This window comes from Podarcis pityusensis (assembly GCF_964106645.2).
Source record: "Podarcis pityusensis genome assembly, chromosome: 6".
Classification (NCBI taxonomy): Eukaryota; Metazoa; Chordata; class Lepidosauria; order Squamata; family Lacertidae; genus Podarcis; species Podarcis pityusensis.
This window is the reverse complement of record NC_138030.1, coordinates 80,478,604-80,499,686: the sequence shown is the minus strand read 5'-3', so window position 1 is coordinate 80,499,686 and position 21,083 is coordinate 80,478,604. Positions and strand designations below refer to the sequence as shown.

The 21,083-nt window shown below is 39.6% G+C and overlaps 2 protein-coding genes across 10 annotated transcripts in view; both read right to left on the bottom strand.

Annotated features, from left to right (window-relative positions):
• KIF14 (kinesin family member 14) overlaps positions 1–13,257 on the bottom strand; it is a 32,006-nt gene extending 18,749 nt beyond the window's left edge. For 2 of the 3 annotated variants that reach the window (XM_081010751.1, XM_081010752.1), the window contains exons 1-10: positions 13,035–13,257; positions 10,011–11,243; positions 8,572–8,823; positions 7,171–7,261; positions 6,372–6,470; positions 5,472–5,524; positions 4,447–4,477; positions 2,182–2,289; positions 1,276–1,392; positions 219–337 (exon numbers count right to left, since the gene is read on the bottom strand). In XM_081010751.1, coding sequence (XP_080866877.1) covers positions 219–337; positions 1,276–1,392; positions 2,182–2,289; positions 4,447–4,477; positions 5,472–5,524; positions 6,372–6,470; positions 7,171–7,261; positions 8,572–8,823; positions 10,011–11,125 — 1,985 coding nt within the window. In that variant the 5' untranslated portion in view covers positions 11,126–11,243; positions 13,035–13,257. The remainder of the gene's footprint in view (positions 1–218; positions 338–1,275; positions 1,393–2,181; positions 2,290–4,446; positions 4,478–5,471; positions 5,525–6,371; positions 6,471–7,170; positions 7,262–8,571; positions 8,824–10,010; positions 11,244–13,034) is intronic. The other variant, XM_081010750.1, reaches the window with a different exon arrangement.
• A 4,962-nt stretch (positions 13,258–18,219) lies between these two features.
• DDX59 (DEAD-box helicase 59) overlaps positions 18,220–21,083 on the bottom strand; it is a 31,466-nt gene continuing 28,602 nt past the window's right edge. For all 7 annotated transcript variants that reach the window (XM_081010770.1, XM_081010775.1, XM_081010776.1 and 4 more), the window contains 3 exons: positions 20,873–21,025; positions 19,164–19,292; positions 18,220–18,806 (listed from right to left, as the gene is read on the bottom strand). In XM_081010770.1, the coding sequence (XP_080866896.1) occupies positions 18,543–18,806; positions 19,164–19,292; positions 20,873–21,025 (546 nt within the window). In that variant the 3' untranslated portion in view covers positions 18,220–18,542. The remainder of the gene's footprint in view (positions 18,807–19,163; positions 19,293–20,872; positions 21,026–21,083) is intronic.

The following is a 21,083-nucleotide window of genomic DNA, read 5'->3' as shown; positions in this document are numbered from 1 at the left end:
AGGACCAAAATGAATGGGTGGAGAGGGGGAAGAGTGGTTTGATTAATGTGGGACATAACTGGATCTAATTCCATTTTTTACCATTAAAGGCTGTGTTTCTATGAAGATCTGTTAACTTTGATAATAATTCAGTGCTGCCAAGAAAGAAAGGATTGCTACAAAAAATGAAGCTTTTTTAAAAAAAAAAGCTGCTATGGCACACAAAATAATGTACATACCATGTAAGAACAGATTCACGGTATGGAATGAACACCTTCTTCCTGCTCTGATTTTGCTCAGACAGTGCAGAAATAACTTTCCCCAGAGTTAACAGGGATTTATTTATACTCACACCTTCCTATATTGAGAAGGAGAGAAACAGTCAATAGCATCAACATATTATGTCCTAGTTTTTCCTACAGGCGCCACAATATAGGTGCCTAAACCCAGTTACAGTATTGCACAAGGCAGAGGAATATCCACTTCTATTTACCGTTCATTTCAGAGGCGTGGGACATCCCCATCATTTATATTCAATTCTGGGCCACTTTTACAATTAATTATTTTGATACCTGAGTGTATAGGGCGGTATACAAATTTAATAAATGATAAATTAATAAATAATTTGCCTAAATATAACTAAGGCATTCTACTAGTCACCTAACTATCTATATATTCCAATACCCAAATCACTACCTGTATCTAACAATACTAATATTCCATGTCTTAAAGTGTGCACAGACGGAAGATGCTTAATCAATCTAGTTCACACATTTGTTACAGGAAGAATAGTATTTTACAATTGGCTAAATAGATGCACATAAACAGGGGGCATATATATTGCAATCTGGCACATCTCTTGTTATGGCTTCCCGATACCAGTTCACGGTGTCACCATTCCCAGCCACTGTATTCTCAGGAGCGGCTACTGAAGAACCATAAACATAACTGGGGTCAGAACCCATGGCTGGTTTTCCTGGGAATATGGGCCCCAGGATGGCTGAACTGGCCTATAGTTGTTGTTTTTCTTGAATCTGATCTAGAAATGGGATAAAGTGGCAAGAGGCTGTGGGTGTAGAAAGGACTAGTAATGCGCTCGGTAGACCAGTAATCTGACACTATATAAAACAACTTGTTAAGTGGTTCTTCTTTGTGTTTCAAGTTCAATGCCATAATATTGCATGTTGTGTTGCAGTACGATTTGCTTGGCATGGGGATTAACAAGGTGGCTCCGCTGGACAGTTGCCCAGTTTCTGAGAATATCAGGCCCGGCAGAGTACCTTGTATACATTTTACCTTCAGTCTTTCTCCACTGGTTTGAGCTGTAGAACAGCGCTCACTGCCTGCAAGGTCTACCAGGTTCACACGACTGATAATTCTATGTTCGCGTTCCTCCTTTTCCACAATATCCGTCTAAAATAAAGAAATGACTACAATTGGACATGTTGGGAAGGGATGCAGCTTGCGAGGAAGGCATGTAGGTAAGTGGTAGGGTGTCTGCCTTACATGCAGAAGGTCTCAGGTTCAATATCTGGCATCTCCAGATAGGGCTGGGAGAGTCCTGCCTAAAACTCTGGAGCTGCTGCCAGTCAGTGTATACACTACTACTCTAGATGGACCAATGGCCAGTCACAGTATAAGGGAGTTTCCTATGCTCCTGTGCTATACCTGACTTGCAGCCTATGAACAGTTTAAAAACAAAGCCGGAGATCATGAATATTTGTATAACCTAAAAAAAAAGAAACCTAGACAATCTCCTCCTTAACCTGCTCTAGTTCTCTAACATTTAAAACTTCATAAAACAAGTTAGCAACCACATCGATAGGAAGCTAATGCTTTCATTATGTTTACAGTAGAAAACAAAAGTATAAAGAAAAACGGGGAGCATAGTGTGCAGTCACTCTGCCCATACATAAAATTACTTTATGTAAGATTAAACAACTTTTGTTGATGCTTGAATTAGGTCTCTCCACTTGTGCCAGGCGCCTTGAGATCCAAACCATTATTTCCCAGGTTTTATATCAATAAGTGAATTTTCTGCTCAACGTCTGCTGCATTATTGAACTTTTTTTTTTTTAATAAAAAAGTTCCCCTTTATGCAAAAGGGAAGAGAGGGGGGTGAATAATTTTGTTGAATTTTTGACCTGCATTACAAAATGTTATAAAAAAGTAAGTTTAAAAGCAAACCGAAATGCCCAGTACCTTTGTTTGTGTCATCACCAGGGTGAAAACAGAATGAGATCGAGAACTCTTGTCATTCATTCCTGTGGCAGCAGTAGCTCTGTGTTTATTTCCTAACTGGAGCCAATTCTGATAGAAAGAGAGGATGTGAAAATTTTGAGAAAACAGTTGTGAGCGCCATGAGGATTTTAAAAAATAAAATAAATGTTTCTAGAACAACTTGTGCTAACACACACAAAAGCCACTTATAGAATCATAGAATTGTAGAGTTGGAAGGGACCTTGAGGGTCATCTAGTCCAACCCCCTGCAATGCAGGAGTCTCAACCAAAGCATCCATGACAGATGGCCATCCAACCTCTGCTTAAAAATGTCCAGTGAAGGAGAGTCCACATGATTTATCTAGATTTTCAAGCTGTCATTAAGTTAAAAAGACAAAATGAAGTAGGGCATTGAAATATTAAAAATAAACACATCATTTGAAATCCATCACTCATTTGCTGCTGCTAGTAGTAGGGTCTTGCTATAAATAAAGCAAGTGGCTCCACCTCACAGCATAGCTCTTTCCTCCCCTACTGGGTTTCAGCTGTGCTCTGCTAGTCATGTATTTGGACTGTACACTCCAAGGTGCGGCATTCTACACACATCTCCCGCCAACTCATCCTGTGCAAAAATAAGGAACCCGCTGTGTAAAAACATACACAAATAGAAAAAAGGGTTCTCTTTCTTTTTAAAAAATAATTTTCAAATAATTTTTCACAATTAAACATTATCTTCACATACCATAATAAACAGATGCAATTAAAGTAAAAATAAATAAAATAAAATAAAACATTTTCATACCATATTAAATCCGTATTTTGGGATTTCTCAGATCCCTTGACTTCCCTCCATTCCCTCCCCCGGTTCTTTTATAATTTCTTATATAGTACATGTCTATAATTTTCTTATCCTTAAATATTTCCAATTTTAAACATTGTCCTTAAGATTACAAGTGTTCTTTCAAAAAAGAAAAAAACTGGGGTTCAAGCTAGTACACAGAGACACAATATATGGCAAGCAAAGTACAAAGCAGCTGTAGCAAACACGACTGGAGCCCAGTGATCCCAGTTTCGAAGAGACAGCTAGCCAGCACACGGCAGCTGCCCCACCTTGTACCCGATGTGGGACCTTGTTAACTTCACAGGCTGAAGAAGGAGTTTCTCTTTGAAACTGGGATCACCAGGCTCCAGTCCTGTTTGCTACAGCAGCTCTGCTGCTTCCAATAATTTCCGTGTGCTGGATATAATGAAAAGATATCATTAATTGTACTTATTTTGATGATTCTGGAGGACCGCTTGTACGTACCACATGTCTTGTAATAGCAGGTACATTGTGACAAACACATTCATTGTACTTTGCTTGCCATATATTGTGTCTTTGTATGCAGGTACCTGCATGTGGCTGTACTCCTGTTTTTTTCCAGCAGTATCTTACCTGTCAGGATCCTGGGGGATGGCAAGAAGCTAGATGCTTCCAGCACAGGTGTGGGAGGTCTCGCCTTGGAATACTTCAGATTTTCTGTAACACTACACACCTGACAGGAAGTCACTGGGGAAGCAAGGGGCTATACTGTCCTTTATGGCACAATTCTGCACACTCCACTAAGTGTGAAGAAATGGCCAAATCACTACCCAAAAGCTTACCCAAGTCCTCATTATTTTGGAGTTGACATTTTCATCTGAGCTGCAACAGTTACCAACTGTATTGGTAACATTGATTTTATGGCAGAATTGGTTGGTGGCTTTTCATGTTGTTTATATTTAAATGAAACTTCTATCATTAAGAGATATACATCAGACAATTAAACATACTATAAATTAAAACAAACGTTTTTACAATTTCTCACAGGAACTCTGGAGAAATGGGTAAAAGGAGAAATTTTGATCCTGCAAGTACCGTATTTTTTGCACCATAACACTCACTTTTTCCTCCTAAAAAGTAAGGGGAAATGTCTGTGCATGTTATGGAGGGAATGCCTACGGGTGGCATGCCTACGGATTTTCCTCCTCTAAAAACTACGTGCGTGTTATGGTCGGGTGCGTGTTATAGAGCGAAAAATACGGTAATTTTCTGTCAGTACAAGGATCTACCACAAAGATTGCCAGTTCAACTATTTCAATACTTATTTGTGTGGAAGAATTCAATTACTGTATAATCTCTTATTTGCCATCACTGAAAACTAGAAATCAGTTTTTACATGTGACTTTTTAAGTCTCGTGCTTTGATACATACAACAACAACCTTACCTGAATATCCAAGTAAGAGCTAACAACATTCCTAGAAGAAAAATAATAATTTTTATCTCTTGTGAAGGGGGAAAAACCAAGTTCTACACATATAAACACAGACCCAGTCCTACAAACCATTCAGCTTACAATTATTCATCAAGAAGCTTCAATGAAGCCTACAGATACCTCAGAAATTATGGATTTACCACACAATTCTAGCAGTATTATGGTCCAAGTATGTACACCTGAAGGAATGAAAACCCACACTTTATTATAGGCTCAACAGAGTTTACAAGAGAATATTATTATGTTTTGCTTGTGGTGGCGACACCTCCAGTATGATTGAGGTGGTGTTACAGAATGTGAGAATGGTTAGCATCAGAACATTTGTAGTTACCCATCTGTAAGAAATGGGCAAACTATATCTTTGAGATTAATAGAAGACAGAAGAGGAGAATTGTTTGCATGGGGGAGATTAAGGACCAAAAAACTAAGTAAGAAAATGAAGGGGAAGTGGGGCTGGAGGAAGGCTGGAGGACAGGCAATGGAACAGAAACGTGTCTGAGAGGACAGTAGGTGGAGGAAACTGCATTCTGGGGGAAAGCAGAGAACTGAGGGACAGGGAATTAATGAGAAATGATACTGTGAAAAAGTAGTGTCAATAGCCAGTTTGGTTGGGGCTTAATTTCACAATTTGTTTGAAAAACCCAACAATTTCCTTGACTGCAGGCTTCTTGTTATGTGAATAACTAATACAGTGGTACCTCGGGTTACATACGCTTCAGGTTACAGACTCCGCTAACCCAGAAATAGTGTTTCAGGTTAAGAACTTTGCTTCAGGATGAGAACAGAAATCGTGCTCTGGCGGCGCAGCGGCAGCAGGAGGCCCCATTAGCTAAAGTGGTGCTTCAGGTTAAGAACAGTTTCAGGTTAAGAGCGGACCTCCGGAACGAATTCAGTACTTAACTCAAGGTACCACTGTAGGTCTATTTTAAGTCAGCAAACAGACATTTGTAGAAAAAAATCATAAAATGAAATCTTACACAGTCAGGTCTTCCACATAGGGTCCAAAGATAGGATGTTCTCTCACACGAAGCTGTTAATCAGAAAAGTCAGTGTTGATCAGCTTTAAAAGCTTCAGAGATTTAGAGCACATTTATGGAACTATCTAACAAGTTATTAACCATAAGTAGAAGGACTGAAACTTCTCCAACTCAGTGTTTGCTAATCTGGGACCCCAGAACAGCAGTGACATTGGCATCCTAATCCATATTTGCACATGTGAACCTGAGTGCTGAATAATATGCCAAACAACTGGACATCACAAATGAAAAAACTAAAAAGGGCCTGGGGACAGAGGGGAAATAAGAGACTGAAGCGTTTTATTATAACAATGTGAAAACCCTAGTAAACCACAGATAACAAAACAAATGGTTTTTGTTTTATTTTGCCACAAAGTAACTTTTGAAAACCCTGAAAACAGAATGCATCTTTATAATACATTTTATTTTAAAAAAACATGAAGAGCAATAAAAACTTTTCACTGCAAGCATCACACCGTGCAAAATAGTATGCAAGCACAGCTTAAGAAGCAAAACCTACAAAAACAGGGAATCAAAACAAAACAGAGGTGAGTAAAACTAAAAGTCTGCAAGTCAAAGTAGAAGCTCTTTAAATGGCCAGCTGGAAGACCTATACGGGGCTGAGAGTGCCGGGCTGCAGAAATGCCGCCGGGGTTGAAAGCGGCTATATACAACCCTATATAGTCTCACTGAGGCTCATACATTAGCCTTTGAACAGATGCCCATCTTTTTCTGTGCTTGTAAGAGCCAAGAACAGAAAGGATCTAATTCCTTATGGTTATGAGGCTAGCCCACATCCAGAGAGTTACTGTTTTATACACTGACAATACGTCAATATGCAGAACGTAATTAGTTACTTACAGGCTGTTTCTTCTGTCCATTTTCAGCTTTGTAGACTAGCAAGTCGTGAATTTTTTCATTGTAGACTTCAAAATAGCTCATCTCAAGATGAAAATCAGTCTAATTAAAAAAAAGCAACAGCTTTATTGCTGCCCGTACACCCGAGAAACACAGTACAGCAATAGAATATATCAACAGTTATTAAGGTGTAAGATCAGCCTTGCTAGCCAGCAGAGGAGCTGTAGTCTGTACATATTGATTTCTGGTTTTATTTTATGGTAAAAAAAAAAAAAAAGACACCCCAAAACTACAGGAATATCAAGTACTTTAGAAATATGTTGCTCTGGTAATTTGCTTCCTACACACAGCCACATGGAAGCTGTGATGAAATCCCACCCTGCTGGTGAGTATGGGTTGAATGAAGCAGCCACAAGGATGGGGCAAATTTCTGGGTCGGCTTTTACCCAGTTCAATCACTTCTGAGGGAATACCGGTAATATATATATATAGTACTATTCTGTACCCCTCCACATGCCTGCCCTCGAGAAAAGCATTGAGCCAATCAGCTCAACAGCATTTATCACCCAGTTCACAAAACGCCCATGCAATTGTTGCAGGGTACTTCCGAAAAAGCACTGCTGCCACCATGGAAATCATTGCAATCACATGTAGTGCGTCTATGTGGAAGTGTTGATTCACAATAACAGTGCCTCCACAACAGTGATGCCCAAAAGTGAACCCAAAGGTGGTTCCATGTACTCCCAAATAAATTGGAGCCGCCTCAATAAGTTCAGAAAGAAAAGTAATGCTGCAACAATACCTGTTGCATTTCTTTTTCTGCTATTTGAGTAAAGAGATCTTCACAGAATCTTGGTATTATTCCTCTTTCGTCATCATCAAATCCCATCATACTGTAATGACAAATATTGCAATTATAGGCTTGGGTTACAACCCTGCAGAATACGACGTTCACACTTCCTAATGAGGCATTGATATAGAGGGAGTACCAGTTTTAAAAGACAACTAGAAGAAAATTTCTGCATAATATTGTAAAATCTAGTAAGATTCTTAAAACGGATTAGCTAGGAAAGGTGACTATGGTGTTCTTAACTGCATGGTTTGAAGATGAGACAATCCACACGCCATATGGCAAGCTTTGGCTATCGTGTAGCTTCTGGTCACCTAACTCCATGTTAATTATTTTATTTATTACATTTTTGTACCACTTCATCTGCAAATCTCAGGGCAGTTCACAACACAGAGTTGCTAGGAGAAGATATTAGATCCATATTATTTATAATAATACCTCACGTTTATCTTGAACTTTCTACACACTTCACAAGTGTCATCTCAGCCATTATTCCAACAACCCTGCCAGGTAGGCCAACATTACTGTCACCATTTTACTGAAGGTAAAATGAAGTTCGGTAGAGCCACTGCCTTGCATGCAAAAGATCCCAGGTTCAAACAGGCATCTTGAGGTTGGGCTGAGGGAGATACTTTGCCTGAAACCCTGGAGAGCTGCTGTCAGTAGTAGACATTATTAGGCTAGATCAGCGTTTCCCAAACTTGGGTCTCCAGCTGTTTTTGGACTACAACTCCCAACATCCCTGGCTAGTAGGACCAGTGGTCATGGATAATGGGAACTGTAGTCCAAAAACAGCTAGACTAGTTTTCCAGATTTCCAGCTAGTTTGGGAAACACTGGAATGGTCTGTCTTGGTATAAAACAGCTTCCTATGAGCCTAGTGAGTTATCAGCATACATTAAGGTTACCGGATTTTTTTCAATGAATCCGGGGACACTTTTCAACTTCAGTAGAAATGATAGGATTTTGTCAGGGGACTGTTTTTTTAAATCCGGGGACTGTCTGCGGGAACGTCAGGTACCCTTAGCATACATGAGATCTGAACAAGGAAATCCCTTCCTCGGATCTTAGTCTATTAGTTACTGTTACCCTAAAGCACTAGATAATCACAGTCCTGAAGATAGGTGGTTTTTCTGTTTAAAACATCTCCATTCACTTAACATAATTTTCTTCAGAGAGATTTAAATAAAATGTTCTCTGTACTGTTAGTTTGGCTTCATTCAAGTCAGTCTTCCGTTTCAGTAATAATCTCATTCACTTAAGAAACAAACATACAACAAAAAAGCATCTGGATATGACATGTATTGGGTGTCAGCAACAGCAACAGAAAAGGAACACTTCCAATCCAACTTACGTGTATGACTTTCCAGAACCAGTCTGTCCATATGCAAAAAGGCAGGTGTTGTATCCTTCAAAGGCTCTTTCTAGGAGAGGTACTGCCAGAGACTGATACACCATCTCTTGGCTTGCAAAATTATGACATTTATCAAAAGACCAGAATGAGAAGTCAAAAGTGAAACTGTAGATTTGTTTTGTATTTGGATGGTGCACAACAGTCTCTTGCCCTGTCATGGAAACCACTTGTAATGTTTCTTCATTCTTATCTCTGAATAAAGGCACAAAATAAATGTTAGTTATAGGGGGTGAGGGACGACAAAACACTGAACACATTCAGGTTTGTAACTGATCTTATAAACCAAATTTAATCTAAATTGTCTAATTGATGTTGTAACTAAATCATTATAATATGTGACAGTCTTCAGGTTAATTGTGCACCAGCCATATGAATTTTCTATATGAATCTTCTTAAAAGTTTTTAAAATTTCATTATATGTAAAATGTCAGCATAGAGATAGACTGTATTGAAGTTCAGTATACTACATCAGGCATTCATAGAACTAATGTACAAAATACACCTAGATCAAAATAATTCATAAATATACTGTTTAGGATCCAATGCTAACATGTGCAACAAACACCAAAATTCATAGGACTTGTTGAAATCCAGGATTACAGTAAAACAGCCAAAGAAAATAATTTATATATTTATAAAGCATATAGTTCCAAGATCAAAGACTAAATTAACTACTAATATAAACTCCATGGCAAGTGCCCAGTTTCTAAAATGCAAAGCTAGCATCTGCAGATCTGTTGCCTAAAAATCAGAAGACCGATAAAAAATTCAAAAGCCACTGTGCTGCATAGCATTTCTTTAAAAAATATATACAGGGGGACAAAAAGCTGGACATTACTGTGCATGCAGAGTTCCACTTTTGCAACAGGACTTCCCCTTCCTGTCCTCTTGAGTGAGCCCTCAAATTGTGCTCCAGAGGGTCCTTCAACCCCCTGGAGCAGATTTTGTGATTGCATGGTGGGCTGCAGGAAAGAGGAATAGAAGTCTGCTGCACAAGGGAACAACAGTGCTGGATATGACTATACTCTTGCCCCCAAAATCTGAGGTTTATTAAAATGGAGTCCAGGAGGAATTATGCAAAGGGAATTGGATTAGCTTCCCTTGCAAGGTGGGCTACTGAGCTAAAGAAGTATCAACTATCATCCCATTTTATTTATTTCATAGAGTTGTTAAATTGTCTCAGCCCTAGTTAGAACACACAGATCCCTTATAAAGTGGACAATGGAATTAAAAAGAAGCGCAGCAGTTTGTATACAGACACAACAGAAATTAAACTGGGTAATATATCTAAGTGGTTGGAGAGCATGTTATACTATTCAATATCATGGTAACAACTTGTATAATTTCATAATTAGTCCAAAAAAATAATGGTTATATACCTGACACTAAAAGGTCGTATTCTCACAGCTACAGTCACTTTGCTGTTTTCTATTTTGAAAGGGTCTTCTTTACCACATATGTTCTGCATTAGAGTATCTTCTTTCTGCGAAGCTGTTTGTTGAGTATATGTGGTATTTTCTTGCAACCTTCTATTTAGGGTAAATTCATTAGTACCAGATTTCTTGGCTGATATTGTTTGAGGACACAGAATCTTATTCTTTATGCTTGGGGCAGCAGGAGTCTTGGCATGCTGAACAGCTCCACATCTGGAGGTGAATTTCATTCCTTCTGTTGACCCTTTCCTTGGTGTCTTCTGCTTTTCCAGATTTTCATTCTTAATAAATCTATTTTGCAGACTTTCAGTTCCATTTTCCTTACTGGAATTACGCTTTTCAGCTAGTTTTAATATAGACGTCCTTTCATCAAGTTTTCCTACTGTTAAGAGTGATGGTCTAGGAATTTTGTTTTTACTCTGAGAATCACCAACAACTGTCTTGCATCTTAAAGGTGTGTAGCCACCAGTAGCACTTGAACCATTATGATTAAAAGGTACATCACTTTTCATAACAGGATTTCTCTTTCCATCTGTGAGGCCTTGAAGTGACAAAAGGCCAGTCTTAACAAATGGAGGGTCACTGCTGCTAATTTTTGGTGGAAACAATGTTTTGCCACTCTTCTGGGGAAGAGGGTCTCCTTTTTCTGCTCTGGCTTCGTGAATATTTGTTTTGTGCTTCTCAGTTGATTCAGTCCTTGTTCGGCGCTGCAGCGTCAATCTTTTTTCCACTCGTGTATTTTCACTGTCATGTGTTGTATTTGTATCAGATTGTTCTTTGCTCGTCACAGTTCTTCTTTGGAGTGTCAGCTTGCCTTCAGTCGTGGAAGCAGCTGAAGTGTCAGCCAGTTTGTTACAGGCTGAAAGCACATAGGTCGTATTTATTTCTTTGGTCTTACTCAAGGGCTGTGACTGAGGATTGCTTCCCTCATTCTCCAGTGTGTGGGATGTAAATGTCTGTGCAAACCTGTTTCTAGCAATGACATTTTCTGGAGGATGCTTTTGTGAAGAACCACCAGGTGCACTAATATCGCTTTTCTTAGGAACAATATAAATAGGCATTGAGACCTAAAGCAAGCTGCAACTGCAGGACTGAAACTATCATACAAGCTCTTCCTGAAGAGTATACTTGACTTGTAATCTTATTTTCTCTACAGCACAGAATGTATCACTATGGGATCTGTTAAAAAAGAAGAAGCCTTTATTATTTTCTATTTATACTCAACTACTGTCATGCTGGTAATATACTAGACCCTATTTCCATACCTATGCTGAAGGTAAAGTCTTCCTTGTAGGATGGATAAATCAACATTTAAAATAATTACTTTAAACAGATTTTTAAATGATATTTTAGCATCAAATTCATTTTGTTTAAACTTCAATTTACACAAAATGCCACATTTAAAAAATAACTTAAGTGATTAATTTTATACTTCTCTTAAAACTCAGTTAATTATCACTCTGTCAAAGACAACTGAATTTATCCCTACCTTTCTATGGTGAAGGTGGATAAATGGAAACAAAATAGTTTACTTACTTTCATATATTACATGTATTGCAGCAAATTATGAATATTTAGAATTAAAAACACAACAGCATCTTTCCATCTCATGGATAATTGTTTTGCTCAGTCATTAACATAACTTGTTCAAGAGGGTTCAGAGTACTTGGCTTACAATGCAGAACATAGGAATCTTGATCTTTGACATCTTACCTTGCTTGGTTTCCTTGTATGCATACAGAAAGCCATTGTTACATTGCCTCTTACTTCTAAGTATATATAATACAGTGCAAAAAAGGCACATGAACTACATCACTCAACATTTTAAGATAATGGTTTGATTTAAAGCCATTATTTACATAGGTCTTTTTCATCACTTTAAATCAGTGTTTGACAGTTGGTGCTGGAGGGGAGGAAATTCCCAGGGTCTGTGTCTGAAGCAGAAGTCCATAGACAGCATTACTAAAATATCTGTCACTGATCTCTAACCCCACCCAGCCTTTGCCATTACTTGGCAATATTGTTGCCAAAGGGAAATAACATTTTCCTGCCCATCTCATGTAAATCCTCTACCCAGAGAAAGCGGGTGTCAAGCTGCCAAGAGGAACCCATTTTCTTTCTGCCCACGTCCAGACATCAGTCCAATTCTGGTTCTCCACCTCAAAACTTATACAAATCCTGTTCATATTCAGCCTCAGCTGCTGCGGGGGGAGGGGGTAGTGCAAAGTGGAGTAAGTACTGGCCAAGTGAAGTGGTGGAAGACATTTCAGCTTAGCTACTGACACTTAATTTGCAGGTGAGAGATGGGAAGCTAGCAAATTCCATCAGCCAACTTCTTTCTGGTGATACTAATGCTTGCTGCAGGTATCAACAAGGCAGGGAGCTGAAACAGGAAGATACAATTTGTGTGTGTGTGTGTGTGTGTTGTTTGTTACTGTTGTTTTAAAACTATAAAGCCACCTTAAGTAAGCATTGGGAAAGAAAAGCAGCGTATGTAGAGAGAATGACTACTTTCCACCTGGTAGAGAAGTCTGTGTATAGAGTGAATATTTCTTCCATTTCAGGGTGCGGTGGGAATTTTATAATCGGTTAGTGAATGTGACCAGGAAATATCTGGCTTGAAGTTTAAGAGAAGGATTAAAAGCAAGCCTTTGGGGCTGCACAATGTTTGTGCCTTCGGGCGGGGCGGAAGAGCACCTATTAAGAATATCCGTTGAAGTAAACGTTGCTTAGCTTTTGGTCCCTGCAAGAATAGCGTCCTCCCTCCGCATCAAATAGTAGGCAGAAGCAAAGGAGCCCCTTCCTTAAACAGAGACTAGACTGCAGGAAGCAGAAGACCAACCCTCTTCGCCACCAAAAAAGCCACACGTCCCGCATTTTTAAAGCAGGAAGCCCAGGGGGAAAAGGACGGCCTGATCTCTCGGAGCCAGCTGATGCCTGTCCAGGAAGGATACCTGTCCAGAGACTCACCTGTCCTCAGGAGATCGACCAACAGCCCGCCCTCCTGCGGCGCCTCCTAAACTCCCCATTCGAATGCGGCGCCGCCGCCTGCTATTGGTTGAGACGGAGGGTGATGTCACACGCAGTTCCGAGAGGGAAGCCGGAGCAAGCGAGGCTGCTCGTGACATCTCCGGTTCTCAACGGAGCTGCGGCCATTTGCGGGGTGACGGATGCGCGGGAGAAGAAGGCAGGGCGCCGTCGGCTTTTGCAGAGCGTGTGGGTGGCGTTTAAATGGAGACTCCGCTCCTTTCTTAGTGGGAAGAGCATTAAACGGAAGGCCGCCACACTAATAGACCGGGAGGAGCAAGGGGGGTGGGGGGAAAGAAGTACCGTTCGTGCTTGCAAATCTAACCATTCTTAAATTATAGAATTGCAGGAAAAGATCCCAAGGGTCATCTAGTCCAACCCCCTGAAATGCAATCTCAACTAAATGATACTAGATGCGGGTGCTGTTTGTGTCTCCATTACGGAAAGTCTTCTTGTTTTCAGTTCAGTTTTTCCTGCTGAGATTATTATTAAATTTTATTTATTAAGTTTGTCGGTCACTTGCCCAGGGCAGCCCAAACCAACATGCAGCCAAACCTTTCAGACACAGCACGTACAGCTATTCAGTCGGGTTTTCCCACCCTTTGCTGGTACCTCCTAGTACTCCTCAAAATCCTGTCGTGACTCTTTTTAAAAAAAAAATTATTCAAAATTAAAACAAAACCTATTATCCAAAAACATATCATCCTTATTCCCCCCCCCCCATTTTTCCTCCCTCCCCCCATCCTCCCACACAAAACCCACCCACCCCCACCCGGCTTCCCTCAGATCCTGTCTTTGGTTTCTCTGAGAATGCTGTTTTCTGCATGTTACAAAGTTGCATAGATCCTCAAACTATTTAGCTGATTATTATCAATAAAAAGTTTGTGAATGTTTATTCAAAACCTGCCACGGAGTCCAGTTCGCTTTGTGACTCTTAATATGAGAAGACAGAAAGTTGGTTGAGGTAGCAGCTTGCCTGCATCAGCACTCCCAGCAAGTGATGTTGGAATGCCCAAATGTGGGAACTTTTCCTTTTGGGCAGAGATCATGTCTTGCAAAGCTCACCAATGAGCTACAACTTAGCAGTGTGGAACTTCTTATCCACTTCCAGAGGGAAGTGACTACTGTACTACTCACTGTCAAGCTAGTTAGCTCATGTGTTCTCGGTATGTATTTGTATGTTGTGAACCGCTGTGTGATATTGGGATGAAGGGAGGTATACAAATTTTTATAAATAATTATAATGGTAACTCCTGACCTCACAGCAGGGTTGAGTAACCTCGGTCTCAAGATACGATACATACATCTTTATTGCCATTGTCCCATACAGAACAATGAAATTGAAAAAAATCTACATCAGACATTCAAAACCAACAAGCCTGCTATCCCAGCCTGGTTAACCCCCTAAAAACTCTGGCACCCCATAATTAAATACAATATACTCCCAGAGACTACCTTAAAGGTAAAGGGACCCCTGACCATGAGGTCCAGTCGTGACTCTGGGGTTGCGGCGCTCATCTCGCTCTATAGGCCGAGGGAGCCAGCGTACAATTTCCGGGTCATGTGGCCAGCATGACTAAGCCGCTTCTGGCAAACCAGAGCAGCACACGGAAACGCTGTTTACCTTCCCGCCAGAGTGGTACCTATTTATCTACTTGCATTTTGATGTGCTTTTGAACTGCTAGGTTGGCAGGAGCAGGGACCGAGAAACAGGAGCTCACCCCGTTGCAGGGATTTGAACCACCGACCTTCTGATCGGCAAGTCCTAGGCTCTGTGGTTTAACCCACAGCGCCACCCGCGTCCCAGAGACTACCTTACACTGCGTTTAAAACCAAAATCACGTTTGGCTAAAAACTGTTTCTCAGGCCTAGTCTTTATAACCCTGTACCTTCTTCCAGAAGGCTGAATGTGACCCTGAGGCACACCCCCCCAGGCCACACCCATTGTGCAGCCCTGCTCCCCACCCTTCTCAAGTGTTTTAGCCTGGCTGGAATGTGACCTTGAATTGTGATGACACCTCTTGCTCGCCTGAATGGAAAGGTCTGTAGAAACCTGAACTTTTGCAGAGCTGAACATAGCCTACTATACAAAAGTAAAAGTCACACCTGCTGCGCTGCTCACTTTTCTTGAAATTGCTACGTACTGTTGACAGCATCTACCCAATTTGCCATTTAGACTAGTTCTCACCTAGGGTTAATGTCTGGCTATACCAAAAGCAGTTTTAGGTATGCTTTCAGATGTTTAAGGTTTTATTTTTAATTGCATGGTTTCAGTAAAAATGTGTTTGCCACCCTGGGTTCCTTTTGGGAAGAATATAAATTCAAAAAATAAAGTCTAAACCATAGGAGCAAACTTCTAGGAACTGAGATCCCTTTGCCCCCCCCTCCCAATAAAACATTTGAGGGGACTGGGCCCCTAAAGTTGATGGGCGTTGCCATTCAAATGGTGTCCATGCACCACGTCATGTGATTATGCGGGATAGGACTTCCTTGCGCCCCCCCCTTCTAATATTTTATTCAAGTTGGCACCTCTAGTCTAAACCTACAGAAGAGCTCTTGGAATATGATCGTCTCCTTTCTGCTACAGGCCTAGGTCTACTACCATTTTGGTTCCTCCTATGTTTCATTACTCTTGCTGTCTTTACTTTGTATTATGTTCTACATATAAAACACAAAAGGTGAACATATGATCAAGAACAAGATAACGAAATTAACCTGGATACCAATTTCATATGCATTATTAAAGTCCCTACTAGAGTATGCTGTACCAAATATATACCGTGTGTGTGTGTGTGTGTGTGTGTGTGTGTATATATATATATATATCTCACTATGATCATTCAACAATATTGTCTGCATTAATCTGATTTACAGATTAAATCTGACTGAAACTGAAAGAAGTTACATATGAATGAAGCAAGCCATGTTTCATCTTGGTTAATAAACGCATTTTCATTTTCAAGCTGCCATTTGTTCCAAACCTCTTCAGCTTTGCCCTGCCATTTTTAAAAATAGAACAATGGACATTTTCTGCTAAAAAAAAAGACCCCCAAAATGTAGGGAAAGCATTTATTTAAACCAATTAAGTGTCCAAATTTAATTTATTTGAAGGAAAATTATATGAAATTGATTCATAGATGGTATTTAACATTGAGCCAATTAGCTAAGATGTACAAATCGGAATCTGATTTGTGCTGGAAACCCCCAAGGCATTCCTGTTAGGAATGGTTCAGAAGGAGGTACCCAGGTATGTGACAACAGCGGCCCAGATTTTGTTAGCCCCAAAATGGAGAGTGAGTGGCAATTTAAGGTGAAAGAATATGCAGAGTTAGCAGGTCTAAGTAAAATAAGAGAGCAAGAAGAACAGGTATTTAAAGAGGAGTGGAACTTTTTTGCTGAGTATGTGGAAAATAATTGTACACAGTTGAAAACCCTGGTAGTATCAAGGTAAATTCAACAGGGTGAATTTGGGGAAGGGTGTAAAATGGGGAAAAACTGATTTAGATAGATATACAAGAATATGCAAGAATTATGGATAAATAAATAAAAAAACTTGGAAGAGGAAGGAGGGAAGTCACTGAATGTATGGGTAGAATGAAGGATGCTAATGTAGAAATGTAAAACCTGAAAACTTTAATTAAAAATATTTTATTAAAAAAATATTAATTTCTCATCTGAAAAAATGTATCACAAAAGAGAAGAATTAGAGTATTTTGTAAAAAGCAGGACCTAACACTTTTTTTGTGGGATGAGGTTTCATAGATGAGAGTTTATGTCATTTGACCAGTTGAATTAGGACTTCCATGTGACCAACATTTTTTTATTTAAAAAAGTTAAAGAGATTTGTATTTGAAACAGGGGCAGGGAAATAAGGAACACTTCATGTGAAATTGCTTTATAGCAGCTCAGACCATCTAAGCCAGTATTATAAATTCTGCATGGCCTTGTATTATTATTATTTTTTAATGATTTTTGGCCCTATTTTTACCATGGGTAGTACTGGGCTGACTGGAAAGTGATCTTCAAGTATCCAGCTATAATTCAATTTCCCCAGAAAGCCTCTGGGCTACAAAGGGGGATATTTTAGCTGATCTTCCTAACAGTTAGACTGTAATAATAATAATAATAATAATAATAATAATAATAATAAATATTTATTTGCCGCCCATCTGACTGGGCTCCCCCAGCCACTCTTGGCTGCTTCCAACTTATTAAAACACAACACAACATCAAAAATTAAAAACTTCCCTAAACATGGCTGCCTTCCAATGTCTTCTAAAAGTCAAATAGTTGTTTATTTCCTTGACATCTGATGGGAGGGCGTTCCACAAGGTGGGTGTGACTACCAAGGCAGATTACTTGAGTCTACTCTTTCTTATTCTTTCCTTGGTCCTCCTTTTGGTCATTCCTCAATGCCTCCAATACTCTCTTGCCAACCACCACAGCAAACAAACTCAGAAGAGACTGGAATCTCACATACCCACAGCACCTCTGCTTGTCAGGCACATGGCTAACCTCCCTTAGTTGGACAAGGTCTAAATTTAAAGAGGTGCAGAGCATCCGGAATCAACTCTTTCACCCTTGCTGTGCTCAGTACTGGTCATTCTGGTTGCCTGAACTAAAAGGGTCTGAGTGCCCAGTAACCATCTTTATGGAACGCTATAACCAACTCAGGTTGCTCTGGTCTCATCATCATACTTGTCCTCTGCAACGACATGAGACCACAACCTTTTGGGTTACTGGATGGTAACTGGATGGGAGGCTAACCAGTTGCCACATGTCTGCTGCTTAGGGTCCCATAGCAAGGGCCTGTAAGACAGAGTTGTTCCGCCTGGCCTTTGGCTTGGAGCCAATTTGATTCCCTCCCTCCCTCCCTTTCTTTCTTTTTTCCTTTCCTTCTCCTCCTGCGATGAGGCTACATTTTAATATTTTAATGTTTCCATATTTTAATGTTGTATTTTAATTTTGTTTTTAAGTTGTAATCATTCAATTTGTTTTTATCATTGCTTGTAAGCCGCTCTGAGCCTGGCCTTGGCTGGGGAGGGCAGGGTATAAATAAAAATTATTATTATTATTATTATATAACAGTGAATTACATGTTACATTTCTTGCAAGGGAAACCCAGATCTTTAAGATGTGCATATTCCGTTTAAAGTTCATGATGCTACGTACTTTACTACTTAATACTGAGTACAAAATATGAAGTATAAAAGCATTCTCATAACAAAGCTTGCTGGACGACTTAAGTCACTCTTTCAGGCTAATAACCTTGCAGAAGGCCCATTAAATTTCAAGGAAAAATATTAAGCTTTTGCTTTAACTCTACGAACAAAATCAGTAAGGCTTCAAACTGCTAAAATTTGGTTAGATTATGCCTCCAAAGTTAAAAATTCATCACTTAGTCATACAAGTTGTACAAAACAGTTGTATTTAGAAGGACAGTATCACTTGTTACTTCTGAGAAGAGCTTTTGCTGTGTTTTCTAATAACGTCCATAAGATTGTCACTCGTTACAAGGCCATTCTGAGATTGTTTACTTCGCTGCTGTTCTTTCCTCTTCTGGTCATGTAGATATGGAGAATTTAATAACTGGGGTGGGAGAATAGTGCCAGTTGGTTTAACACGCTTCACAACATCCCAGAAAAGTTTCTTGCTGCTGTTATTCACAAAAGTGATTGCAGTTCCACTGTGACCCAGCCGACCTGCTCTTCCAACCTAAAAATAAACAACTGTATTTAAATTTGGCCCAATTATCTGTCTCATGAAACCAAAAGAATCCCTCAGGTAGCTGTAATCCTCATATTATCAAAGTTTACAATCAAAGTTTAGTTTCTGTACAGTAAGAAAACCTCCCTCTCTTATCTCAAGTAGCAGATTCTGCTACTTTCTGGCCCTTCTGGAAACTCTGATGAGCAACCAGTCATTCCACCTGAGGCTGCTGAAGAGTAGCAGTGTTAACCATTTATAATAAAATATTTTTCCATTATTTTGTATGCTTCTCACAGAGCTTATAGAGCTAAAATGCAACCAATAACTATTAAATTAAATAGTACAGCAGAAAAGTATATTTACCTGGTGTACGTATTCATCCATACTTGATGGCATGTCAAAATTCACGACCAGCTTAACGTTGACAAGGTCAAGTCCACGTCCCAGGACTCCAGTGCTTACTACAACTTCATACTTGCCTTGAAATAATCCCTAATGCAAAGCATATAGAAACATTATTTCAGCTTCCTTAAAATGGTCTTGTTGTTAAGGTGCAGGATGTAACTAGAAATAAATATTTAACATTAAGAATTCTGTTGCTTGTCTTGTAATCAAAAGTTACAAGACAAGATTTCCAACAAGGGAAATTAAGCTGCAGAATTCACAGTGAAGCCAAATTCTGAAAATATTTCAAAAGGAAACAAAAAAGAGCAACAGGGCAACAAGCAAAAAAATAAAAAGGAAGAAGAATAACTTAAAAGTATTTAAATAGAACTAAAAGCTAGCTCCTCTCATATATATACTCTGAACTTGAACTCACAGTCAGTCTAGCTGCTTCTCTGAATGTTCAAGTATGTTTAAAAACATTAATGATAAACTGCATCTAAAACTAGGTGGGTAAGCTGTGGCTCTTCAAATGTGGTTGGACTCCCATCAGTCACAGCCTCCATGGTTAATGGAAATGTAGCCAAACATTGTCTGGTTGGCTGCAGGACCCCCACCCCTGATCTAAAGCCAGCCTTACTAATAAATATTACTGCACACTAAAAGCCCCAGGCACCCTGTTCCCCCTGCTGGCCACTATTTTCAATATACCCTCATGAAATATGGTTGTTGCCCTAAAATTTGTACGTGGATCAGATCAAGTAATTTTCCCAGACCACTGATGAATTCTCAGAATGAGCATGGCAACAGGGTCAGCAAATTATTATTATTATTATTATTATTATTATTATTATTATTATTATTTCTTCTGTGGAAAGCTCAGTCCGTAGAGCATGAGACTCTTAATCTCAGGACTGTGGATTCAAGCCCCATGTTGGACAAAAAGATTCCTGCATTGCAGGGGGTTGGACTAGATGACCCTCATGGTCCCTTCCAACTCTACAATTCTATGATTCTATTTATTAAAATCTGTAGATCTCAGAGCGGTTCATAACATAGAAATACAAGATAAAAAACACAAAATACATAATAAAAACAAAAACAAACCAATAAGCCCCCCACCCTCTCCCACAGCCACATTTAAAAGGGTATCGGATGTTAATCAGCCAAAGGCCTAGTCAAAGAGGAACATTTTAACCTGGCACCTAAAGGTGTACAATGAAGGCGCCAGCCAAACCTCCCTAGGGAGAGCATTCCACTGCAGAAAAGGCCCATTCTTAGGTTGCCACCCTCCGGACCTCTCGTACAGGAGGAATACAAAGAAGGATCTCAGATGATGATCTCAGGGTCTGGGTAGGTTCACATGGAGAGAGGCATTGCTGCTTACAAAGTACAGCTTAATTTGGTTGGAGAGCAGCATCTGTGCAGCAATCCAGAATGCTGCATAGAACAGAATTGTGATGGATTGAACCTATACAAAGCATTCATGAAATTCACAGAAAATTGCAACCTGTTTCAAAAATGTGGCAAGAAAGCACAAATAATTCAGCAGTAAAAGCCTATACACATCTACTCAGAAGTAAATTCAGCAGAGTTCAATGGGACTTACTCCCAAGTAAATGTGTACAGGACTACGGCCTTAAGAATAGGAATCTTTTAGAAAATGGGCATCAGAGATATCTACAAACCTGTAATATGGCAGTTCTTTCTATCTGTGATTTATCAGCATGCATAGAAATTGTTTGCAAGCCTGTAATTTTATGTACAGCATCGCTCAGGAGATCTGCACCCAGTTTGCATTCTACAAATACCAGCACAGGAGGTTTGAACAGTTTCTTATCCTAAAACAAAGCAAAGTCTCATTTAAAGTCTTGCATGATCAACACTTACAACTCTTTC